The sequence below is a fragment of the Cebus imitator genome, unplaced genomic scaffold (genome assembly GCF_001604975.1).
Source record: "Cebus imitator isolate Cc_AM_T3 unplaced genomic scaffold, Cebus_imitator-1.0 Scaffold599, whole genome shotgun sequence".
Lineage (NCBI taxonomy): Eukaryota > Metazoa > Chordata > Mammalia > Primates > Cebidae > Cebus > Cebus imitator.
This window is the reverse complement of record NW_016107914.1, coordinates 804,150-829,841: the sequence shown is the minus strand read 5'-3', so window position 1 is coordinate 829,841 and position 25,692 is coordinate 804,150. Positions and strand designations below refer to the sequence as shown.

Genomic DNA, 25,692 nt, shown 5'->3' with positions numbered 1-25,692 from the left:
TGGAACACGGAATGAAATTTATTGAAGAGAAGCATATACTGAAACCATTGAAGAGAAGGGAACCACAATACAGAGAGAAGAAGCAAACAACCACCACAGGCCACAGGTCCCGGGCACCCCCCTCCTGGGGTTCCTGGCAAGGTGTGTCGCCTGCCTCCCCTCCCACTGTGGCCCCCGCCGCCACTTCCCTCCTTCCCGAGGGCCCCAGGTCTGCCTCTTGCCAGGACGGTGAACTCTGGCAGTGTCCACTGGCTTCAGGGAGCCCCCTCCCAAGCCCATCCCTACCCTATGGCCCTCACAGGACAGTCACAGAACACTGGAAAACAGCAGGTAACACCCCACCAGGCTGAGGAAACTGAGTCACGAGTAACAACAGGGGTGGAACACCAAAGCACAGTCCCTGGGGAGCCTCACACAGCCCTCTCTGCCACGGGTCCAGTTCTTCTTCCGCAGTCACTGTCACCATCACAGTCACTGGTACCGTGTCCTGGTACCTCCTTCCCACCATCTCCCGGGATCGTGCTGGGGACCTCTGGGGAGAAGCTGCTCAGAGAAGAACACACACAGCTCCACCAGAACAAGCAGCCCCTGGCCTAGATCTACACTGGGAAAGCAGAGGTGGTGCTCACAACTCGGGACAGACAGCAGCGAGCAGAGTGTGGGCTCGCAGGAAGCTCACAGCACGTGTCCCGGGCCCAGAGGCAGCCGCCCGGGTGAGTGCACAGCACACAACTTTGCACAGGAATGATGTCTAGCAGTGAGTGGGCGTCTGCTGGGCGCATGGGTCACTACGGGGCCTATACAGGTGAGGGTGAGCTTCCTGGAACAGGCGGCAGCCTGACCCGGGGATGGCAAATGGGGGACCCCTCTTGGGAGACCCAGGCAGCTGGCACCCTTGAGAGGGCCTGTTTCCTGCATCTCTCTTAACCCAGGACAAGGGGTGGAGGCAGACATCTTCAGGTGCCCCCACCCAGGCCACGGCTGGCCACTCAGGGATCCCTCCAGGCCAGCCCCCCATTTGGAATCAAATGTGGTCATCTGGGTCATGGTGAAGGACTGGGGGTGGTGGCCAGGGCCCCTTGCGGGAGGTGGGAGGCACTGCTCCTGATGTGGGGTGAGGAACTGGCCCTGGCCTGGCCTCCGTCTGCCTCCAGGGTGCTGCTGCCTGAGAGGAGAGGAGGCCCTGGGGCCCTCGGAGACTATTTGCCCAGGGAGGACTTGGGCTGGCCCGCCTCCCCAGCCCCATCCTCATCTTCGTTTTCAGACTCCTCCAAAATGGGCTTGAGCCCCTCCTGGGGAGGTTCCTCAGCCTTCTGTCCTCCTACCTGGACAAGGCCCTCTGGCTCCCAGCTGGGACCTCCTGGGGCCATGTCGACTGCACTGCCCATCTGGGCTGGGAGGCCACCAGGGACATTGATGGGCCCTGCCTGACCTAGGACTTTGAGGCCGGCAGGGGCATTTTCATCTTCCCCAGTGGCAGGGGTGCCCCTGGCGGCCTCTTTGGTGGCAGAAGGGGCCTTGGCATCATCTTCTCCGCTGGGATCAGCGTTGCTGGCATCCCCATGGGCTGGGGAGGCCTGGGCGACATCTCCTCGGGCAGGGGCCATCTGGGAGGCAGCTGGGTCTTCACTCTCCACTGGGGCCTCTGGCCAGGCTGCACCCTGCTGGCTCCTCGCTGGGGAGGCCGCCCACACCTCCATCTCCCGGATGAGCCGAAGCAGCCCCAGGAAGCCGGGCGGCCTCCTATCCAGCTGCAACCGCTTCAGGGTATCCTGGAGAGCCTCGCTGGGGCGGGCCCGAGACAGCACCTGCCGCAGTCGAAAATGGTTGGCCATGGCTGGGTGGAAGGCCCCCTTCTCCATGGCCTTCTGCAGCAGGCCTTCCAGGCGCACCACGAAGGCAAACAGCCCCTCCTGGGGCCCCTGCGTGCAGGTCAGGAACTTCAGCCGTGTGGTCACCCATGTGTCCCGGTTCCTAAAGGCGTGCCCCAGCGCCGCCAGGCAGTCCAGCGTGGAGAAGCTGGGCTCTTCCTCCAGGAGGCCATTCACGATCTCCAGGGCTGCCCCGCGCAAGCTGCTCAGCACCCGCCTCCTCCTCTCCCTTTCCGATGCGTCGCACCACAGCTGCAGCATGTCGTTGACATGCTCCAGCCAGCTCTCAAAGGAGTCTTCCATGCAGTCTGGCTGCACCATCCCGGAAAAGCGTCTCAGTTCCTGGCGGCCCACAGTTTTCAGCAGAGGCCACAGCGCCCTGTTACATGACTGGGTCCAGGTCTCGACCTCACCTGCGCCTCCTGCCTCACCTGCGCCTCCTGCCTCACCTGCGCCTCCTGCCTCACCTGCGCCTCCTGCCTCGTCTTCACCTCCTGCTTCGTCTTCACCTCCTGCTTCGTCTTCACTTCCTGCTTCGTCTTCACTTCCTGCCTCATCTGCACCTCCTGCCTCATCTTCACCTCCTGCCTCATCTTCATCTCCTGCCTCATCTTCATCTCCTGCCTCACCTGCACCTCTGGCCACTGCTTGACCCTGCAGCCGTGCAGGGAAACTGGCCATATCCTGAAACTCAGCACCAGGAGCCTGGGACAGGGAGATCACATTCCAGGGTCCCCCTTTGCCTGGTATTTGGCGGGGAATCAAGCTTCGGTTTAAACCCTCAGCGAACTCCACCAAGGCTGCCCTGGCCCCGAGCCCCCTTCTGAAGACCTTGGTGAGCACTCGGTACCTGCCCAGGGGTGACAGGGCAGCCCGCACAGCCTCCTGGAACTCATGTTCCTCGCAGTCATCAGGGATATCCAGGATGAGCAGGGAGCGCTCTGCGTTCGCACCTATCCACCTGCACCAGTCCTGAAGCATTGCCCGAGCCATCGCGGAGGACTTGAGAGAGGGAGCTTGATCAGACAGGAGTGTGTGATGACTGTTGCAGTCTCTGACACAGCCTGTGAGTGCAAAGAGAGAAGCTTGTTTGTGCCACTCACTGCCACCACTCATCTGACCCTACATGTGGGAGGGGGACAGGGCTGGAGCTCTTCTGCCTCCTCATTTTAACTCTTTGATTTCAGTGAAATTTTGATGGCAAACTAAATTTATTTGCAAGATACAGGGCTAGTCACATTTTCTATGTTACCTGGTGCCATTTGTAGTAAGTTACTTTTTTCTCCACAAAGGAATTGGGAAGTTTATCTAACTTTTCAAAAGTTTTGATAAAAACTTGTTCACAATATTCCCTCGTTATGTTTTTAATGTCTACATGGTATGTAACAATATCCTGTCCTTCATTCCTGACATTGATTAGTGTTCATTCTCTCGTGTGTGTGTGTGTGTGTGTGTGTGTGTGTGTGTGTGTGTGTGTGTGTTTTGCGACAGGGTCTCTCTCTGTTGCCCAGGCTGTAGTGCAGTAGCTCAATCTCAGCTCAGTGCAGCCTTGACCTCCTGAGCTCAAGCAATACTCCCAGCTTAGCCTCCTGGGTACCTCGGACTACAGGCGCATGCTAACACACCTGGCTAATTTTTTGTATTTTTTGTGGAGAAGGGGTGTCACTATGTTGCCTAGGCCAGTGTTGAACTCCTGGGAGAAGGCAATTCCCCCATATCAACCTCCCAAAGTGCTAGGATTACAGGCATAAGCCACTGTGCCCAGCCCTCTCTCATCTTAATTAGTCTTGCTATGATTCGTTAATTTTGGTACTCTTTAAAAAGCCCAATGTCAGGGTTTACCAATTGTCCTTCATATCTCTATTATTTCTTTATTTGACTCAGTCTGTGTTTACTTTTCTCTTCTTTTTCGCACTTCTTTAAATGGACTCTTTGGCCACTGATTTTATGCTTTCTTTTTTTCTGTTATGAGCGCTGAAAGCAAGAAATTTTCCTCTGACCACTTCCTTCCTTCCAAATGTCTAGGAATTTGGAAAAGTTGTACGTTTTGTGCAGTTTGAAGTATCTTGTAAGTTTCCTGTGTGATTTCATTTTTGACCAATGGATTTCCAAACATTTAGACATATGTTATTGTTATTAATTTCAAATAGAATTCCACTGTGATCAGAGAACTTATTATGTAAACATGCGATCCTTTTCAGTTTCTGAAGATTTTTAAATGGCTCAACATACGATCTATCTAAGTGAATGTACAATTTGCACTTGTAATGAATCCGTATTTTCTAAAGAGGCCAAGGTCTGCCCTCTCCAGCCATTGCAACTCCTGTCGCCATTCCCAACGAAAGAGGCTACCTGAAGCCTTTCCAATTCCACCTGTAGGGGGCCACGCTCCTAACGGCACTGCCACGTCTGACAACCTCCAGGGGGCGCTCACGGTCGTATGTACCAGCGGCCGCTAGGTGGCTTCCGGCTCTGCATCCCGAGCACCCACAGGCATTGGCCCTCCTTCCAGCCCATCCCCCACCGCGCACAGGAGACTGTCTCCTCCTGCCACCAACGTGCCCTTCCCCACCTGGCTCCCCTAAGCGCAGCTGGCAGGACTCCAGTCTAGTCCCTGGCAGCAGGGCGTTACACATGCTTAGACACGAGCCTCTGTCTGTGGCCTCCCCACAGCCGGGAGCCCAAAACTCCCGCCCGCACCCCCAAGTCAGGAGACCCCATAGACCGCAGTGGCACGGCACCCTCTGCTCCATTCGGCCCTCCACCAGGCTTAGGGATCATCTCTGCCCTCACACAGCTGCCCCTGGGACCTGCGCACGGCGCCCGCCAGCGGACCTCCTGTCCAGTGCCTCAGACCCAGGCTGGGCCGCCCTCCATTACTGCCACCCCATGCTGGGAGACTGCCACAGAGCTCTCACACGCGGCACTCCACGGCTCCCTCACCCTCCCGCCCTGGGGAGCCCCCTCTGGATCTCCAGCCCCGCCGCCGGAAGCCCTTGACGCCCCCTTGCCCCAGCACTGGGCGGGTCGCCCTACCTCTTGCCTTCTCTACCCCACGTGCTTGGAGACCCCCTCTGCCCAGGCCCTGTACTGAGCCCTCAGTCCCACTATCTCCAGGACCTAGCGGTCCTTCTCCGGCCACCCCACGATTGGGACCCCCTCCCATTAGCCCTCCTTCCAACCGCCCTCCCCAGAGGACCTTCCTTGGCTGGAAGCCCACAGAAGCACTCACACTGTGCCCAAAAAACGCCAGGCAGGACCGCCGGCCCCCAGCTCCACAGACCACTCCTCACCACCTGCTGCCCCCTCCCCCCCGCCCGGGTAGCTTCCTGTGCCTCCACCCCGGACTCCACTGACACCTCCCAGGCCTGGGTCCTAGCAAAGCCCCCGCAATCTACTCACTTTCTCAAACTCTGGGCAACTCCAGGTCTCTCAGTGGGAAGTCAGATGCCTGGGTCTCTCTGAAGGCTCTGAAGAGATCGCCTCAGCTCCACAGCACGAAAGCGTGTGGCTCTCTGAGGCACTTGGCGCCAACAGCCACCCGGGCTCCCAGAAACCCCTGGTTCTCCCAGAAGCCACAGGGAATTCCGAAACAAAGTTTTAGGCCAGTGTCGCTATACAGGGCAAATGATTGGGTGGGGAGAGCACGTGGGAATGCACTGTTGTTACCATGGCGACCACACCGAAAGGTGAAAAAGCTCGAAGCCCAGAAGCGGCAGGCACACTGATTGACCCTCCTCCATGGAAAGGCCTGCCCACGAGGGTCAGGGGAGTACATTTGCAAAGCGAAAGTTCGTTGTGGTAAATCGGTCCAATTTGCTCCCCTGTTTGCTTTCCAATATGATCGTTAATGTCATAAAGAGATCCTATGTTTTTATTGATCCCTTTTATAGTAGTATCAATGACTGGGGCAGGAGTGTTAAAATACTCAACTGTAATTGTGAAAATGCCAATTTCTCTCTTTATTCTACCAACTTTTGTTTTATAAGCTCTGAAGCTCTGTTATTGGGTGCAAACATATGTATGAATTCCATGTGTCCTGATTAATTGATCCTTGTATCATTATTACCTTTTATTATACCTTTTCAGCAATAACTCTTTGCACTGTTTTCTAGTGGTGGCTCTGGAGATTCCTATATAATTTTTTAACTTTTCACTCTCTAATTATAGTTTACATTGTACCACTTCACCTAAATTTAAGACCATTTTCATTATGTAGATTACTCCACCTGCACCCCATTCTTTATGCTATACTTGTCATATATATGATACCTACATGTTATAAACCCTGAAATACATTATTTATAATTTTACCTTAAACTGTCATGTATTATAAATAACTTACAAAGAGAAAATAAATATCACTTAATATGTACCCACATATTTTGTTATTCATTTCTACCAAAGGATCAAGGGTTCCCTCTTTTCCTTCAGATCAAGAGACTTCCTGTAGCATTTAAGTCTCTTGATGAATTCTCTTAGCTTTCATGTATCTCAGAACATCCTTGTTTCACCTTCATTCTTGAGGGGTATTTTCCCTGGATATAGATACAGAGCTCTGGATTAAAACGATTGTTTTTTTCTCTCACCACTTTAAAAGTCCTGTTCCATTGTCTCCTGGTTTCCATGGCTTCTGATGATAATTCACTAGAGCTTGTGAATATTCTCCTCTTTTTTTAGTTAGTTCCATTTTACTGTTTTCACAATTCACTCGCTACTCTGAGTTTTCAGTACTTTGACTACAAATGTGCCTACACATGGTTTTTCTTTGTATTTATCTTCCTTGGAATTCACTGAGCTCCTTGAATCTTTAAATTATGTCTATCTTCAAATTTTGGAAATTTCAATCATTATTTCTTTGAGTAGTTTTTCTTCCCCATTCTCTCCCTTCTCTCCTAAGAGGCCTCTACACATTCGTTAGACCTCTATATATTGTCCCAGAGCTCACTGAGATGCCCTTTTCATTTTTTGAAAACTGTTTTTCCTCTTCGTTTTTCAGGATGGATTATTTCTATTTATCTGTAAGTTTGCGACTCATATGTCATCTACAATGTTATTAAGATCATCCAGTGAAGATTTTACTTCCGATACCATTTTTCAGTTTTAGAACTTACACTTGGTACTTTTTAATATAGACAGTCCTTGATTTATGATGGTTTGACTTATGATTTTTCAACTTTACACTGGCTTTACTGGGACATCACTCCATCCTAAGTCAAGGGGCATCTGGGTTTACTGGGATATTAAATGCATTTTCAAATTACCATATTTTTCACTTACTACTGGTTTGTCAGGACTTAATCACACTAAGTCAAGGAGCATCTACAGTTCCTATTTCTCTTCTGAAATTTCCTATTTTAAAAAATTCATAATCAGTGAGCAATGAGATGGGAGTCATGGCACCAAAAAAAAATTGGCAGGTAGCTGGGCATGGTGGTTCACACCTGTAATCCCAGCACTTTAGGAGGCTGAAGGGGACATATGGCTTGAGGTCAGGAGTTTGAGATCAGCCTGGATAACATGGGGAAACCCCCCTCTACAAAAAATACAAAAATTAGCTGGGTGTGGTGGCATATGCCTATAGTCCCAGCTACCTGGGAAGCTGAAGTGAGAGGATTGCTTGAGACCCAAAGGGGAAGGCTGCAGTGAGCCATGATCACACCACTGCACTCCAGCCTGGGTAACAGAGCAAGACTCTGCCTCTGAAAAAATAATAAATAAAGTGTTGGGAGCATGTTTCTTATTTTATTTATTTATTTATTTTTTAGACAGTGACATGCTGTTGCCCAGGCTGGAGTGCAGTGGTGTGATCATGGCTCACTGCATCCTCCACTTCCCAGACTCAAAGCAATCCTCCCACCTCAGCCTCCCACGTAGCTGGGACTACAGGTGCATGCCACAATGCCCAGCTAAATTTTTTGTATCTTTTGTAGAGACAGTTTCACCAGGTGGCCCAGGCTGGCCTCGAACTCCTAGTCTCAAGCAATTCACTCACCTCAGCCTCCCAAAGTGCTGGAATTACAGGCAGAAGTGTGCTTTATGTCCTTAAGAATTTTTTTTTATATTGTGAATTACTAGGGTCATCTCAGGGGTTGGTTTCTCTTGAATGCTTTTTTCCTTGAGTATCAGGACAATTCTTGTTTCTTTTGGTAACCTAGCATTATATCCTAGACACTGCCCATGAGTTCTAGTAGCTTTGACTTCACGATTTCTGTTACATTTCTCCAAAGATGGGTCGTTGTTTGTTGTCGTCGTGGTGGGGGTGGTAGTTTGTTGTCTTAGTAGGCAGTTAAGCTAGCTTAACTCACTCTAAGTCTCCCCAGTGTTGGGTACCCGCTGCAAGCTCCAGACTCCGTTTCCACGGTATTGAGTATCAGCTGAAACCTCTGCTCGGTTCTCTTCTTGGACTCTGCCCCATGCATGCATAGCTCTGGGGTCAACCAGAGATTTGGGCAGAGTGTACAGGCCAAACACAGGGCTCCTCCACACGGTGCTTCTCTGCTCCCAGGTGTTGCCCCTCCTGCTTTCCCTCTGCCATGGCCACCCCAAACTCTGCTCTCTGGGTCTCTGAGTTTTGGTCACCCAGCATGGCGTCCTCTATGGCCCATGCTCACATGCAGATATGCAAGAAAGTCACCTAGTGCCGGTCCCTTCGGTTAACCCCCCTATGGTATCTGCCTCTACCACTTAGTCCCTCACACCATCAGAAGGTTTTGTGGTTAGTATTTCATCCTGGTTTCATAGGAGTCATCTGCAGGAGAGTTGGTCTGATCGGAGTGACTCCACCATTGCTGAAGACAGAACCTGACTGAAGGTTTACCGATATTCCTGAGGCCGACACTATGGCAAGGGCCTCTAATCCACCCTTCACTTCAAGTGTTGTCGCCTCTCCAACCCATCTTCTCATTCATGGAACCTGATGCAGTTATCAAAGGTGTCTAAAAAGAGAATTTGAAGAATGCATCCACAAACTCTGTGATACTCCCTTTCCAGAGGTGTAGCTGGATCCCTGCCCCCTTGAGTGGAGTCTAGACTTAGTGACATAGAGTTCAGCAGAATCCATGGCCTGTAACCAGCAAGCGTGGCTTCTCGGAGAAGGCAGCATGTGTCTTGGGTGCTCTCTCTTACCCTCTTGCACTTGCTTCCCCCACCTTTTCTCCCTCCCTCTCCCTTTCCCCACCCCTCCCTCTGTCTCCCCGCACACACACAGATCCCCCTGCCTCTCTCTCTCTCTCCCTCACCCCGTAAAATAGATCATTGTTTTGCAGGAAGCCCTGCTATCAGCAGCCCTATGGAGAGACCCATGTGGTGAGGAAGTGAGCCATGTAGCCAAGTGAGTAAGCCTGGAAGTGGATCCCTCAGCCCCAGTTAAGTCTCAGAGGCTGCTGCCCTGGATGGCAGTTTCACTGTGGCCTCGTGAGTGACCCTAAGTCATCCGGAGTAATTTGTTACGTAATGACAGATAACTAAGACTACAATATCCCCTAATGCCCAGCAGTCTACAACAGCACGACGAGTTTTCCTCCAAGCCTACTCTTTTGAGCAGCATTGTCTTAGTAAATGGCATCAAAAGTCACCCAGGGAGGCACTGTCAGGTGGGCCATCAGTCCCACAAGTAATATGAAGCCTCTAAATATTCATAACCAGGAACAGACACCAATCTTAGAGGAAGGATGGAGTAAGAAGAGTCAACAAATGACTCTGCAGAGAGCGGCTCGAGTTCTGAGGAGCAAACCAATGGCCAATGTCGTCCTGAGCCCAGGGAGGGGAGCATTTAAAACAGCGGGAGATCCCACGGCATCAGCGGAGAGCTGGCCCCTCGGGGTTCTTAGTTGCACACAACAGAAACAGACTGGCTGATGGAAGCCCAGAGGGAACCAGCTAGAGGGGGTCCCATAGGCACTTGGGGAGGGCTGGACAACCAGGCTGGGTGGCTTTGCAGAGAGGAACAAGGTTCCAAACCCCACCACTGTACTAAGTGGTGAGGGCTCCCCTGTGGCTCCCACTCACTACTGGGCAGGCACTGTGAGACTCGGAATGCTACCACAAGAACCACAGCTTCCAGTGCTTCTCAGAAAATGGGCGGCATGGCCCCTGCCACCAGCAGCCCAGCTACAGTGAAATCTGTGGGGACCCTGCTTCTTCCCACCTCGGGCCCCAGACTCAGCAGTAGTGGGTGCATGTGATTGGTGGAGCCTGGGTTAGGTGCCCATGCCATAACTACGAGGAAAACTGGGAAAGCCCAGACATTTTTCACTTCTCTTTTGGGAGGTGAGCTCCCCATCAGGTGAGAGAATTGCATGCACAGAGGTCCTGGGGCTGGAAGGGACATGGAGAGTATTGGGCTGAAAGAAGGTCAGTGTGACTGCAGGGATGGGGGGTGCCACGCACCAATGCTGCAGAGGCCAGACGGTGCAGGCCTCATGGACCTTGGAGGAGTTTCGTCTTCATCCTGAAAGAGCTGAGCACTCACTGACAGATGTGAAGCCGGGCCTGCATGTGCACACACACACATGTATTTGCATAAGTGACAGGATCTCATTGCATTTTAAGGAATTATCTCTGGTTTCATTGTGGAGAAATTATGTGGAGAGCAGAGTTGATGCAGTAAGACTAGCGAAGGGTAGCTGGGGTTGTCCCGTGAGAGATGACTGTAGCCTAGATGACAGCAAGGGCAGTGTCATGGAGCAAACAGACAGAGTCCATGTAACAGATCTAAAATGTGCAGAGAACTAGCAACACACCAGGAATGATGGGATGTGGAGGGTGAGCAGTGGACATAGCCCCACTGTCTGGCCTTTGACATGGGTGTGTTCCAGTCACTACAGCTGGGGACTCAGTAAGAGCTCTAGACCTGGCGCAAGGTCACAAGCTCAGTTGGACGTCTGCATTGGCACATCGAAGTGCAAATAACAAAAAAGCAGGTGCATTCAGGTCGGGGGATGCCATGCACTGAGGCTGCAGAGACCAACCAAGAGGCGTGCATGGCCATGCTCCAGCTCAGCCTCTGGGCCAGGAAGCCTTGGCAAGGCTGGGTGACTCTTCAGCTCCTTACCTTTGGTGATCCTCCTGGCTTTGGTCCGTCACCTGAAGGAATGTCTGGAGACTGGACATTGTTGGCTGCCCTCCCAGCAGCCATTCCCTATCTTTCTTGTTCACCATCAGGGTCTCACTCTGCTGTCCAGGCTGGAGCGCAGTGGGGACACAACAGCCCCAGCGACCCAAGCTTAAGCTTCCCAAGTAGCTGGACTACAGGTGCATGCCACTGTGCCCAGCTAAAATTTTTTTTTATGTTTTGTAGAGATGGGGTCTCACTGTTTTGCCCAGGCTGGTCTCAAACTCCTGATCTCAAGCAGTCCTCCTGCCTCAGCCTGCCAAAGTGGTGAGATTACAGATGTGAGCTCCCATGCCCAGCTAGAAGCTCCTTTTTGTTCCAGCCTCCATCACTCCCCCATGTGGCTCAGGGCAAGGTGACTCCCGTCCCCAAATCAAGAGGCGGCTCCTGATTCGTTTAAATGCAGCTGCACACGTGTTCCTGGGGCAACTGTTAGTAATTAAAGCAGTCCATGGCCCAAATGGCCCAGTCAGACCGAAGGGAAGGATTCAGATTTTAACCACAGAGGAGGGGCCTCTCTTTCCTTGAGCAGGAACAAGGAAGCACATGGTCCCAGCAGACACTGACGGACACTCTCCAGCACACAGGCAGCAGCCTGAAGCCAGAGCCAAGAGCTGAGGGCAGAAAGAGGCTGGGGCCTGGGTGACAGCTTGGGACAGTGAAGCCACTAGAGGGGGCACAATTGGGTTAGCTGTGGCCATACTGGGAGGGACAGTTGAGAGACAGTTGTGATCAGACTGGGAGTGTCAGTGAAGGGAGAGGAGGCCATCCTGGAAGGGACAGTGAGGATGGTAGTGGCCACGTAGAAGAGTCAGCAGGAGCTCCCCTCTGGAACATTCAGAAACCAGATCCACAGCTGCACCCATGAGAGAAGCTGTCACTTAGGCAGCAAGTGGAGGGCCACCTCCTGGGGCAGGTGCCCAGGTGAGCTGCAGGCCCTCTGGCTTCTGAAGGCCAAGGCATCCTGCTCTGAGGCCTGGCCACTGCTCCCTCCTGGCACCCAGGCCTGATGCTATTGTGCCTACCAGCCTCACCATGAGGGTCCCATCAAGCCTAGGGGTCCCAAGGGTGGACGAACTGCCCCATGTGACACAAGACATTCTCCATGCCATGAGCCATGCAGTACTCTGACCCTTCTGCAGGCTCAAGGAGCAGCATGCGGGACCTGAGGTGTTGCCGAATGCATTTCATCCCCGACTTCCCCAGAGCCACCGTCTCCTAGGACGGCAGCATGGACATCCCCCTCCTCCACTCGCTGGCTGCACCCCATCTTCAGCACCTTTCTGGCAGGGCGCAGGGTCAGGAGTTGCACAGAAACAGCTCACCCGGTCCAGACACGCAGCCTATCCCCACAGGAGCCCACAGTCGCTATCATCCCCAACGGGTATCTGAGGCTGGCAGCACATTCTCAAGGCTCTGCACGCAGCCCCAGACCACCTCCCTCCAAGGGCATGCCCGCAGAACAGTCAGCCACAGCCTGACTGACCCCTGGGAGAGTGCCGCCCTGACCTCTGCCCCGCTGTGAAGGTGGCTTTCCCCCACTTGTGTGCTCACTTCCCACAGACAGCTTGGCTTCACCCTGGACCTCCCTGTTGGGCCCCCGGGCACCTGTCAAAGCTTGGGGGAACTGCTGCCAACCTGCCCCCAGGAGAGGGCTGCCTGTGGCTTGGTAGGTGCCCACAGTACAGAGTGCAGCACCACAGCTGTGGGACAGTGCCCACTCCCCTGTGCCCCGCCCGGCTACCTTGCCTGCCTATCCTGGGCCAGCCTGGGCCAAGGGGGGAATGGAAGACCGGAGCTGGGGAGCAGCCAGACTGGGAAAGGGCTAGGGGTGGCGGGGAACCATGGAGGAGAGGGGACCTCCCAGCTCCCAAACCCACACCTTCCTCCCAGGTTGGGAATCCAGGTTTGCTGCCTGAGAGGCTCCATCCCTGCTGAAGTCAGAGGGGGATGCCTCTCTCAGGAGGCCCCAGGCCTCCCAATCACAGTAAGAGGAGGCAGAGGGAGGAGACAGGGCCGTGAGAGGACCTCTGGCGGGGCGGCAGGCGGGTGTGTGCCCTGTCATCCTCTCTAGTTTGGGTGTGTGTTTGAAATTCTTTACAGTAAAAAACCGAAAACATGCTAGAAGGGAGATTGATCTCCCGACGGAATCGGGGGCTTGTCAAGGTCCCCTTCACCTGCTCTAGGTGTGAGGCTCTGACAGCGGTGCCCCGCCACCACCAATGTGTCATCCCACACGCTGCAGACAATGGCGCACACGGCAGCCCCTGCGCCCCCATTTCTAGGCTGGTGTGGAACCCGCAGCCCAGGGCACACAGCCCCTCCTCCTGCAGTGGAAGTGGGGCACACTCCCAGGGGTCCCCGGCCCGAGGCACGCACTCTCCAGCCTCCGTGCAGGTTGGCTGCTCACGATTTCCATGTGGGCAGATGCCTGCAGGGATGGCTCGTGGGCATGTGGGCAGATGCCTTTCCGCTCACGCTGGAAACGACCCAAGGACAATGGGGGCTGCCTTCCCACGGTCGCCGGAGCCCCCACCAGGTTACTGGATGAGGTAGGTGCAAAGGTCCCCCCGCCCCTCGCCTTCACGGCCCAGGAGGACTCGGGGCTAGGCCCATTCCCTCGCGCGTCGGAGTGGCCTGGGCTGTCTCGGCATGACCACAAACGGCGTGGCTTCAACCAACGGGAGTTGATTCTCCCAGTTGCGGAGGCCGGCGTCCCACACCGAGCGCTTCCTCCCGGGGCTCTGGGGCAGGATCCTTCCGCCTCTTCCAGCTTCTGGGGACCCCGTACGTTCCCCGCCTCCGCCTCCACATGGCCTTCTCCGTGTCTCTCTCTCCTGTCTCTTCTAAGGGAGCCGTCCGTGGGACCCCCTGGATGATCTAGGTTGCCCTTATCTCCACATCCTCAATGTAATGACATCTGCAGATACCCTTTTTTCGCATATAAGGCCGTGCTCACAGGGCCCGGGCGTTAAGAAGCGGATGTATCTTTCAGGGGTCACCAACCAGTCACCCCACAGCGTCTCAACAGCCCAGGCCCCAGCCTGCCCAGCCAGAGCCCCGGTGAAGGGACAAGCTTGGGCACCAGGACCCACAGCCGAGGGCCACCGGGCGCCTCCCTGCCTCTGCTCCGGGAAAGGGGCACCGAAGCTGTGTCTGCACTGGGCCCCCTGGGGGCCCTGCTTCCTGCAGCGGGAGCTTCCCTGAGCAGCGCCCCGCCCTTCCTCTAGGTCCAGGATGGACGGCTTTCCTCCTGGGAGCACAGGCCTGCCGAGGGCTCCTTGCTGCGAGCCAAGTGCTCCTGGCCAGGGCCCTGGGTCTCGGAAGAAAAGAAACCCCTGAGCTCTGGTTTCTCAGCGGCCAAGGGGGCGCCTGCCTCGTGCCCAGCTCCCAGCGGCCAGGGCTGGGACACCCGGTGTGACTGATTTTTCCGTTGCTTTTCTTTTACGGTCTTTTTCATATGCTTCACTACTTGTCAAGGATCTCACAATTGTCAACAGAGAAATATCCAAGCAGCCTTGGATTTCAATCCCAGCTCTGCCACGTGGAGCATGACCCATTGGAAAATGACAAACTACAGGCGGATCCCCTCCGGGAACCTGAGGGAAAGCCAGATGCACCCAGCAGGCCTTGCCTTCTTGCACTTCCGTGACCTCCTCTTTCTCCTCCTCCGGTCTCCACACCACCCTTCCCAAGTCACCTTTCACCTCTCCCCCACTTTCTGATCCTTGCAATCCTGAGTCACCGGAGATGCTCCCTTACTGGTGACCATGGCTGGGCCACTTGGTGCTAGCTGCCCCGCAGATGTCCTGTGGACCCCAGCGTGATGAGTAGCTGAATGAATGGACGTAATACCCAGGGGTCTAGCCCATGGGAGGTGTTCTGCCAACGTGGATCCCTCCCCTGTCCCCTTCGGGGACATCGGTGTGCTGACTATTTCGACCCCAGCCTTCGGAGCAGCCCAGACAAAAAGCGGAAGTGCCCTGGGGCGCGTAGGGAGCGAGGCCAGACGCCCCTGTGGGGCGGGCGCGAGGCGGGCCGCCTCCCGGCGCGCCGCGCATGCTCCGTGCCCCCCCTCCGCGCCCCGTTCCCACGCCGCCGCCGCCCCGGCCCCGCCCGCTCCCGTCCCGCTCGTCGGCGCACCGGACGGACAGACTGCCCTCAGGACGTGCCTCGCGAGCGGTACCCAGAGGCGAGGTCGACACCCGGCCGGGAGTCCCCCGATCCCCCCGGCCCAGTCTCCTGGGGACACCGCCTCGGAGGGCTTCTCGGAGGTGGCGGCGGCCTCGGCCTCGGCCTCGGTGCTGCAGAGGGCGGGAAGGGAGGTCGACTCCCTCGGCTACCCGCTGAGCCCAGGTAGAAGGGCTAAGCTGAGCCGCCGCTGAGCCCAGATAGAAGGGCCTAGCTGAGCCGCGGGTAAGGGGGTAAAGAGGTAAGGGGCCCGTCTGGGCAGGGTGCAGGTGGGGAGGGGGACGAAGGAGCAGCGGCTACGGCGAAAGACAGGGACGCCCTGGGAGGCGGGCTAGCGCTGAGTGGCGGGATCAGCCCTCGGAGCCGCCCCCTACCAGGGGCGTTAGGGGAGAGCAGCCTTCCAGGGCTGGGCGCTGGGAGCCTCCGCCAGTGTTTGTCAATTTCTGTCCTGATTGGTTTCCAGCCACCGGTCCCGGGGCTGGCTAAAGAGCATCCCGTAGCTCATCGCCTGGTGAGTTTGGATTTTGCACCTCTGGGTTTGAGAGTGCCAGGCAGATTGGCATTGTGAGGTTGTGGCACTGCTACCCAGCCACCGGCCCTGAGGGTCCCCAGATGGGGTCAGGATGCCCAAAATTGTGCTCCAGAGGGTATCAGGTATGTGCTGGTGCCTCGTGGTGGCGCAGGGTGTTGACTGGGTGACTGGCATGCCACGGAAAAGCAGAAGCTTAAGCAAGCTTAGGAGGAAGGGAACAGCCAATGGAAGGTGGTGGGCAAGGGTGAGAGAGGAACCCAGCGAGCTGGGCAGAAAGCAGCACCCAGCACTTCCCTGCCAGCCTAGTTGTGACTGGTTCAATCCCACAACTCCTGAGAACTCTCCAGGGGCCACGCTGCTGCAATCGTTCAAGATCTGCCAGTGACAGCGGCAGAAAGCCCTGCCCTGGGGTTCTCGTTCTAGTGGCTGAGCGCAGAGAATAAACAGAAACTGTTTTCCATTAGTAATTACCGAGTCTGTTAAAAGGCAGTAAAAGCCAGGAAGGGAGGTCTGGTTGCAAGTTTAGGTGGTGTGGTTAGAGTAAGTCTCATTTCAAAGCAACATTTCTATGAAAACTCGAAGGCGGTGAGAGAGCGAGGCATGTGGTCATGTTTTGGAAGAGCATTCTAGGCAGAGGGAATCCCCCGTGCAAAGGCCCTGGGGTGAGAGTGGCCTTGCTCTCCGGAGCAAGAGTGTGGCAGCAGTGGAGGGAAGCGCAGAGGTGGCAGGAGGGCTGGGCAAGGTCAGGAAGGGCTGGGTGGGTTTACTCTGAGTGACACAGGCATCCCAGGGATAACTGTGAGCAGAAAAGGACAGGACCCGACCCACCTCTTCGAAGGATCCCTCAGCAAGCAGCCTGGGTGGCCGCCTTTTGGGTGGGTTAGACTCTGCCCCCAGAGGGAAAGGCCTGCCAGCTGCAAGGAAGTTCCTCAGAGGAGCTTGCCAGGCTAGGCTGCAGGCAGGGCCCCGGTCAGCCCACGCAGCACCCAGGCTGAGCCTTGGCTCTAGTTTCTCCAGTTTCCCTCCCCGGCCGTTCTGCCAGGTGGGCAGCAGGTGACTAGGGCCTCAGGCCAGGGAAAGCTGGTGGGGCTGAGAGAAGCAAGATCCCCCAGGACAGAAGAAACCCAACCACAGTGGCGATGCCTGTCCCTTGCTGTGAATGAAAAAGCCCAAATTGCTGCACCCCACGAATGGGACTGCTGGATGCGTCTCTCAATGTTGTTTGTGTGGGTTCTTTTTTCTTTTTCTGGGAATATCTCCCCATCTAGTGGTCGCCTTAAGGCATCCTGCTGCTGCCGGCTCTCCCCTTGGTTGGCCAGGCTTCCTTGTAGGCAGTGGCCCTGCTGTCACCCCTTTCCTGGCCCTCCCCGCGTGGACCACCCTGCATACTCAGTTCCACCCATAGGCTAAGATCCGCAAGCAAGGGTCCCAAGTCCGAGGCCCCTCGCAGAAGTGGAGCAGCCCTGGAGGGGCTGCTAGTGGCACCAGTCACCCAGGTTGATGGGCTCCCTGGCTTCTTACCTGAGGTGCCAAGGTCTAGTGGAACCCTTGCCTTCGAGCCCAATGCCGTGCCTCAGGGAAGCCTGGCTTCAGAGCGCAACTTTATCCTTCCACTTGGCCTCTGCTCTGCTGGTCCCCAAAGTTCTTGCCGGTCCAGCTGGAAGAAGCTGCTCTCTAGTTCTGCCAGGCACCTTCCAGGTTCTCCTGTCCTCAGATGCACGGAGCGGTGCTCAACTGGAGATTACTTGAGTTCTATGGGCACAAAGTTTGTTGTGTCTTTCTTTCCAGGAGTTGAAATTGGAGATGATTTTCGAGAACCTGGCCCTCAAGGATAGGCACTGCTCTGGGTGACAGCTCGGTGTGGCCAGCACCTCCGCTGAGTCTTCCGATGCTGCACTTGAGTGTGGGTCTCCGTCTCTGGGTGGACTCCAGCTGATGGGGTGTTCACTCGGGGGTCACCACTCAACAGTGCTCTGCTCCCTTGGGGCTCAGACCTGCATCAGCACATCTTGGGGTGGAAGGACTAGAGATAACTCCTCCCCCTTTCAACTTGCCCAAAATGGGTAGTGAATGAAATTTCAGTACTGTTATGGTAGGGGAAAAAATGAGCTTATGCTGCTTTCCAAAACAATCATTTCATACTAGTCTGAAAGCCCTGGCAAATTATCAGTAACACCTCCTCACTCACCTTTAGTTTTGCAGGGCTCCCAGTCACTGACAGTGTGTGCTAATGAAGTCAGGTGAGGCCTGCGGACATCAGGTGATTACCTTACAGGATCACTTCTTTTCCCCTCCTTTTTGATTGAAGTGAGACTCACACAACATAAAACTTAATTTTTTTGAGACAGAATCTCGCTCTGTCACCCAGGCTGCAGTGCAGTGGCGCAATCACGGCTTGCTGCCGCCTCGACCTTCCCAGCTCAAGCCATCGTCCTGCCTCAGCCTCCCAAGTATCTGGGACTACAGACACATGCCCCCATGCCCAGCTAATTTTTTGTATTTTTGTAGAGATGGGGTCTCACTATGTTGGCCAGGCTGGTCTCGAACTCCTGACCTCAAGTGGTCCACCCACCTTGGCCTCCCGAAGTGCCGGGATTACAGGTGTGAGCCACCACACCCAGCGAAATTAACTATTTTAAAGAGAACAATTCACAGGTCATTTAGTATAGTCACCATGTTGTGCAGTCACCACCTCTGTTTAGTTACAGAACATTCTCATCACCCCATAAGGAAACCTCCAGACCCATTAGCAGTCCCTCCCCATCCCCTCAGCCCCTGGCACCCACCAATCTGCCTTCTGACACAATGGATTGGCCTGTTCTGGACAGACATGTTTTATGAGAGTTAAAGGTTCTTTGGATGGCAGGACCCTGGGATAGATGAAAGGCACAGCTTTTTGTTCTGTATCGCTCTGAACAAGAGAAGACTGCCCGGCAGGGCCACACGGGGGTTAGACCCGGCAGGGACAGGGAAACAGCACCTGGGGTGAGAGGCCAGTAGAGGCGGGTGGCTTGGTTTCTCGGGCTTCCTGTGGATTGATTGAGTTGCATAAGGTTTCAGGCTCCAGAGCATAGGGGCTGTCCCCAGTTGTCTGGTGCCTGGCCCCAGAGTGTGGGGGCTCAATGAGGCAGGGGCAGTTGGGGTGTGTGTTTGGTGACCCCAGAGAAAGGGACCTTGTAAGAAAAGTGGTGGGAGTGGGGACCTATCAAACTGCCCTCGAAGGGCAGAGGGATGAGAGATTTTAGCCACTGTTTCAAAACGAGGTCAAGACAGCTCTTGGGAAGTGTGATGTTACATCACAAAATGGAATCAGACAATATGTGGCCTTTCAAGTCTGTGTCTGGCTTCTCTCACTGAACAGTGTCCTCGGGGCTCATCCACATGGTAGCACGTGGCAGAATTTCCTTTCTTTCTATGGCCAAATACTATTCCGTTGTATATATAGATTTACGGCGTTGGTCCACCCATCTGTCGATGGACATTTGGGCTGCTTCCACCTTTGGCTGTATGATTAACGCTGCTGTGAACGCAGGTGTGCAAGGGTTTGTGTGAACCACTTGTCTGCAATTCTTTGGGGGTATATACCCAGAAGTGGAATTGCCAAATCATACGGTAACTATGTTTAACTTATTGACAAGCCACCAGTCTGTTTTCCATAGTTCTATTTTCTTTTCTTTTTAATTTTGTGCACAGACAAAAAAGAGGGACTGGTCTGAGGACACACAGGTCACCTACCGTGCAGGTTTGGCAGTGATCACCATCTTGCCTTATTTGCATCAGCTTTTCTCTCTTTCTCATTCTGAAAGGTTTTAAACTAACTTGCATGCCATTTCCTCCCCCAAAGGCTGCAATGTGCATTTATTTAAATGGGGACATTTTCTTTCATGACCCAGTGCCACTATCCATCCAACACCTGAGCAGTAATGATCCCCTCCTGTCTTCTGAGGGCCACCCCATAGCCACCCCCTCACATAATCCCCAATCCCTTTGACAACTCTCATTTATGCCAGCATCTCATCAACGACCCCTCTTGCACTTGGGTGTTGGGCCCCTTAAATCTCTGTTCATCTAGAACAGTCTCTACGCCCAGTCTCCTTTTCCCCTCATGACACGGATTTGCAGAGGACACTGGACCGGCTCTATGGAACGGCCCACTTCCTGGGTCGGGCAGGTTGCTTTCTTGTGGTGTCATCTGTTCCTGAGGGCCTCAGGACACTGGACATTGAGTGCCAAGGCTGCATTCAAATCCAGTCATATGGCTTTGGTAGGATACCTTCCTACTGCATCCTGGCAGCAGGACTGTCCCCTCCCCTGTGTCCCACTGCTAGGTTAGATTACTCTCATGCAGCCAGCAAATAATCACAGGATGACGTTTTGATATGTGATATCCCTTTCTCCCTCAGTCTTTAACCTAATGGTTCTAGCACCCATTCCACCCTCAGGGATTCAGAACATGAGCTTATGTATCGTGGACCAATGTTGGCTGGCAGGTCATCATAGATGATAAGGGACTTTGGGGCAAGCTAAATGCTAGGCAAATACTATGGCTGTCTTTCTCTATGCTCCCTCTCCCTCTCTCCTGCGGCCTTGTTGTTGCCACAGACAAACCGTAGTCACCTATTGGAACATCAATAAAAGCTTGGAGACCAACAAAATGAAAGTCCCAGGCAGAGAAGCAGAGAAAGCAGGCAGTGGCCGGTGTGCTGAGAAAGGAGCAGCCTTTGACCTGCCTGTGCTAGACAGCCTGTGTTGCTGGGAAATTCATAAAGAGAAAATGTTTCTTTAGTTCAGGATTTTGCTGGCTAGAAAGTTCAAGACTGGGGACCTGCATCTAATGAGAGCCTCAAGCTGCTTCCACTCAGGGTGGGAGTCCAAGGGGAGCTGGTGGCCAGAGGGGACACAAGATGGGGGGAAAGGCCTTTTAACAACCAGCTCTCACAGAGCAAGGACTCACTCACTCCTCAGGGAGAGCATTAATCTGTTCGTGAGGGACTCACCCCCATGACCCAAACACCTCCCATGAGGCCCCACCTCCAACATTGGGGACCAAATTGCAACGCCACGTTTGGAGGCTCAGATACCCAAACCACAGCGCTGGCTGTCTTCTAGCACTGAGAACTGATGTGGAGAAGAAGTCCTGAGGCCAAGGTGCATTTTGTCCACTTGGTCAATTTCATGTTCCCCACTCTTAGCCTGAAACTAGCTTCCTGCTGTCCCCCCAGGATCCCACATGGTGTCATCCTCTGCACCTGTTCCCTAATTTTCAGCACCACAACTGCCAAGCTCATGACCATTCGAGGGCCAAGGTGTGCCATTGGCTGCTCTCTTTGCCGCTTGCAGCCTCTAGCTCTCTGCCTGAATGTCACCCCTTCAGAGAGCACCCCTGCTACTGTAGGTCTCCTTGATTCTGAACTACCCTCACCTCTCTTCTCTTCTTTGAGAGCAAGTCCTCATGTCGCAAGCGGAGGTTGTACGTGTGTATTTGGAGTTTCCTTAAGAATCCTGACCTGAGGGAAGGGGATTTGCAGTGGAGCTTCCAGGAACGGCTGGAAAGCTGGGGTCAGGGGGTGCTGGCCACATGGGGAGAGAGCTAAGAAAACAGCAAAAGAAGAAAAGAAAGGAAAGAAGAAATGGGCTCCCTTGACAGCCCTAGCTCATGGCCCACTGCACAGGGGAGGAGGCATGGCAGCTCAGTTGCAGAAAGTGTCCTGGGTTTGAATTGTGTCCCCCAAAAAGACATATTGAAGTCTCAACTCCTGGTATCTGTGACTGTGACCTCATTTGGAAAGAGAGCTTTGCAGCTGTAATCAAGGTAAGATGGAGTCATCGCTGTAGGAGCAGGTGGGCCCTAATCCAGTGACTGGTGTCAGACCAGGGACTAGTGACTGGCATCCTCAGCAGACCAGGGACATGTGAACGCAGACACAGACACAGAGAGGATGGCCGCACAAAGACAGAGGCAGAGAAGGATTGCTGGCAGCCATCAGAAGTCGGAAGAGGCAAGGAAGGGGTTTGACAGAGTGGGGGCCCGCCGGCACCTGGATCTCAGATTTCTGGCCTCCAGAACTGGGGGAGAAAAATGCATGTTGCTTGAAGGCCCCAATTTGTAGTACTTGCTATGGAAGCCATACAGACGGTCTGATGGTCAGGGGCCCTTGGTGAAGCTGCAGGAGTGAGAACACCACAGGTGGGCACTGCGCTGCTTATTTCACAAGAAAAACTAAGCGGGTCGCAGGTCGGCTGCTCCAGGCTGACCTGAGCTCACAGGGGCTCTTTGCATTTCCCTCAGCTCCTCCACGCCCTGGAGATGGCAGCCATTCTCCTGACCACGAGACCCAAGGTGAGTGGGGGACCTCTCCCTGGCCTCTCCCCCCGCCAGCCCCCATGTGCTACCTCCTCAGGCCCAGACCTCTCCAGCTGGGCTGAGCTTAGGCTGCCCTTACCATTGTTCTCCTTTCCTGAGGTCCACAATCTGGGCTTCCTGCCTCTGTTGGCTGTGCCTCCTGTTTTTCTGTCTTACAACTCATGCAACTCCAAGCCTTTCCACCCTCCAGGGCTCCCCCCACCTCACATTTTGTTTCTGTAGCTCCTCCAGGGGCCCAGGGGGTTGAAGTCCCCTGTGGCCACAAGAATGGCTTGTTTTAGGTGCCAGTATCTTTTGAGGACGTGTCTGTGTACTTCACAAAGACAGAATGGAAGCTTCTGGACCTCAGACAAAAGGTCCTCTACAAGCGGGTGATGCTGGAAAACTATAGCCATTTGGTGTCACTGGGTAAGTGACCCCCCATGACATACACACACTCAGTCCACCTACTCTGTCTCTGGGCTAAATTTGTTTCTGACTGTCCTGTTTGTTGGTTGCAACGAGCCCAAGAATACCACTAATCCATTGCAGGCCAGCTCTGCCATCTCAGTAGGATAGTTTTTAGCTAAGTGGCCTGGACCCATAAATGTTTTAGGTAAATGCATTGGCCTGTGAGTTTCAGTGTCAGACTTATCTTGTGTATAAAATCATGAATCGACTAAATGTCTTTCTATTAAAAAGAGATGCAAATTATACTGGAATATTTATGTGAACTATTTTAGACTTAATTCATTTCTATGATGGCTGCATTTTGCATCTGTTCCACTTTATAAAATTTAGCAACATCTTTTGCTTCCATCGACCAGGGAGGTCCCACGTAAGGACAAATTGTACACTTGGATTTCAAGCCTTGAGAAGTCTTGGAAGGAGCTGGGGCAGCTTGGAGCAGGCTGCTCTCCCCCTTCCCTGACCGTGCACCCCCACTGCCGGAAGGGGCAACAACTTTGCCAATTAAAGGACAAACGCAGGATTAACAGGCTAGATAGATGAGGGCCAGAGCACTCAGGAGCTTTCAGGTGAGGCGCAGAACCTCTGAGGGTGCCAGTGACTTGCCCCGCCTCACACAGCTGATGAAAAATGCATGTGTGAGACAGAGCGGGACCCAGCCTCTGGCATTTCCCCCAGTGCACCCAGCAAGGTTGGCTGCTGCAGCTTAGCTTGGACACTCCACTTTCCAGTGGAGATGGAAACACTCCATTTCCCCTCGCTGCCAGAGGGGAAATCCAGAGGGGCTTCAATATTGTACCCTACTGCCTTCGGGGTTGTGGGGGTCTGACTGCACAGATTTTGCCTTTGTAATCTACCCCATACAGGGGAAGCAGCTTCATCCCCTGCTTCCTTCTGACCCTCACCAGGCAGACCTGGGGTTCCAGGGAGGTGTCTGGGATCCTCAGTGGAGTTTGATGATGAAACAGGGCACTTCAGCTTTTGGGCCACATGGCTGTCGGCCTCCCAACACTCCCTGCTTCTGTCCCTCAGGGTCCCCACACACATGTCCAAGTTCTCATGAGTTTCTCAGCCTCCCTGCAGGCCAGGTGACAAACACAGTTGTCCTCATGGCCCAGATTGCCAGACACAAGCTCTCCACGCCCACCTGGCCCTGGACTCGCAGGAGCCCTTGCCTTCATAGAGAGACTCTGCGCTTTCTCTGGACCTTCCCGGTGGTGCTTTTTAGAGAGTTCTTTATTCTCTGTTACCTGAAGATATTGAGAATGACCTGAGTTCAGGAGCGGCCATGTCCTTAGCCATAGTGGTCCTGACCCGCTTTGTATTCCCTGCCCAGGGTTTTCCTTCTCCAAGCCTCACCTGATCTCCCAATTGGAGCGAGGGGAAGGACCCTGGGTAGCAGACATCCCCAGAACCTGGGCCACCAAAGGATTGCTCATAGGTGAGTGAGAGGTGCTCAGCCGGCTCCCCATCTGGGGAAAAGAAATAGCAAAGGGGTGGGGGGCGCTGCCATTTTGGATGGAAACTTCTCTTTGGAGGCAGACATCAGTCTCCAGGTGTCACAGCAGCCCGGCTGTCTGCAGCCCATTCTCCCACCCCTTCATCTCCCCCGTCTGCCTGTGTGATCACTTTCTGCTCTGTGGTCACCTTGTTCCGTCCCACTGCGTCCTCACCTCCTGCTCGTTCACCTCTCCGCCTTGGCATGAGGGTGACACTGCCTGGTGCTCTGCCTTTCCAGGTGACAGGACACACAGCACGACATCAACTTCAATGCAGAAGCATTCTGGACGACAGCTCCCCGGGGCCGATCCACAAGGTGGCAAGGAGGGGCAGGCAGCAAGGTCGTCTGTGCTGCAGAGAGGTGCCCAAGGGTTGAGGCCGAGCTCAGCCACAGGGTCGCAAGGCCACAAAGGTGCAGAGAAGCGGTACCTGTGCCAGCAGTGCGGGAAGGCCTTCAGCCGCAGCTCCAACCTCATCAAGCACCTCATCATCCACAGTGGCGAGAAGCCCTACGCGTGCCCCGAGTGCGGCAAGCTCTTCCGCCGCAGCTTCGCGCTCCTGGAGCACCAGCGCATCCACAGCGGCGAGAAGCCCTACGCCTGCCCCGAGTGCAGCAAGACCTTCACGCGCAGCTCCAACCTCATCAAGCACCAGGTCATCCACAGCGGCGAGTGGCCCTTCTCCTGCGGCGACTGCGGCAAACTGTTCCGCCGCAGCTTCGCCCTCCTGGAGCACGAGCGCGTGCACAGCGGCGAGCGGCCCTACGCGTGCCCCGAGTGCGGCAAGGCCTTCAGCCGCAGCTCCAACCTCATCGAGCACCAGCGCACGCACCGCGGCGAGAAGCCCTACTCCTGCGGCCAGTGCGCCAAGGCCTTCAAGGGCGTCTCGCAGCTCATCCACCACCAGCGCAGCCACAGCGGCGAGCGGCCCTTCGAGTGTGGCGAGTGCGGCAAGGCCTTCCGCGGCCGCTCGGGCCTCAGCCAGCACCGGCGCGTGCACAGCGGGGAGAAGCCCTATGAGTGCAGTGACTGCGGCAAGGCCTTCGGCCGGCGCGCCAACCTCTTCAAGCACCAGGCAGTGCACGGCGCCAGGCGCCCAGCGAAGGCAAAAGCAGAGGCGGCGCGGCGGCGAGCGGGCTCCAGGAGCGCCAGTCCTGGGAGAGCAGTAGCGGCCAGTAGCCCCCCCAGGGTGAGCGCGGCTTCCAAGCCTTCCAGGCCCAGCCGCCGCTGACTCCCCGCCAGCGCACCCAGGGCGCGGCAGGCCGCCGTAGGGGGCCTTCCAGGGAACGTAGAGACTCAGCCCCCTTCAGGCGGGAAGAGTGCTCTCCCAGGGCCGCGACAGCAGCCACAGCCCTGACCTCTTTGGCCATCAGAAAACCCCAGGCAGAGCCTCACCCTGAGGCTGAGAAACGCGGGAGGAACTCAGAACAGAGGAACGCACCCTTCCCCCGGGGCCGCCTGCCCTGGCTCCTCCGCCGAGGACAGTGCGGACCGCCGACAGAGGCCCTCTACTCCCTCCAGACTCCTGGGCCTTGCAACTCAGGCACAGAGGCGGCACCTGGGGCACTCGTCCCCGAGCCACAAGCACTATGGTGTGTGCACAGTCGTGCGTGGAGGGGATGCGCAAGCCGTCTCTCGGATTTGCATCAGCATCGCCTGCTGCGGGTAAGGAC

The 25,692-nt window shown here is 55.0% G+C and overlaps 2 protein-coding genes across 2 annotated transcripts; one reads left to right on the top strand and one right to left on the bottom strand.

Moving 5' to 3' along the window:
- On the bottom strand, positions 1 to 17,268 carry LOC119469206 (paraneoplastic antigen Ma6F-like). Its single transcript, XM_037734292.1, has 3 exons — positions 17,231 to 17,268; positions 5,274 to 5,485; positions 1 to 2,935 (listed from the first exon to the last, which is right to left on the bottom strand). The coding sequence occupies exon 3, from the start codon at positions 2,862 to 2,864 to the stop codon at positions 1,200 to 1,202; it is 1,665 nt and encodes a 554-aa protein (XP_037590220.1). The 5' UTR covers positions 2,865 to 2,935; positions 5,274 to 5,485; positions 17,231 to 17,268; the 3' UTR covers positions 1 to 1,199.
- Positions 15,476 to 25,542, top strand: ZFP92 (ZFP92 zinc finger protein). Its single transcript, XM_017516659.2, has 6 exons — positions 15,476 to 15,688; positions 17,498 to 17,738; positions 21,999 to 22,049; positions 22,355 to 22,481; positions 23,857 to 23,961; positions 24,259 to 25,542. Exons 3-6 carry the CDS (start codon positions 22,017 to 22,019, stop codon positions 25,248 to 25,250), a joined length of 1,257 nt encoding a protein of 418 aa, XP_017372148.1. The 5' UTR covers positions 15,476 to 15,688; positions 17,498 to 17,738; positions 21,999 to 22,016; the 3' UTR covers positions 25,251 to 25,542.
- Positions 25,543 to 25,692: the final 150 nt, after the last annotated feature.

Bases quoted from the DNA above. Each gene is read 5' to 3' on its own strand.
- LOC119469206 (XM_037734292.1), bottom strand. From the start codon at position 2,864: ATGGCTCGGGCAATGCTTCAGGACTGGTGCAGGTGGATAGGTGCGAAC.
- ZFP92 (XM_017516659.2), top strand. From the start codon at position 22,017: ATGGCAGCCATTCTCCTGACCACGAGACCCAAG. The intron at 22,482-23,856 runs GTAAGTGACCCC...TTCCCTGCCCAG, and splicing joins TAGCCATTTGGTGTCACTGG to GGTTTTCCTTCTCCAAGCCT. The intron at 23,962-24,258 runs GTGAGTGAGAGG...CTGCCTTTCCAG, and splicing joins CACCAAAGGATTGCTCATAG to GTGACAGGACACACAGCACG.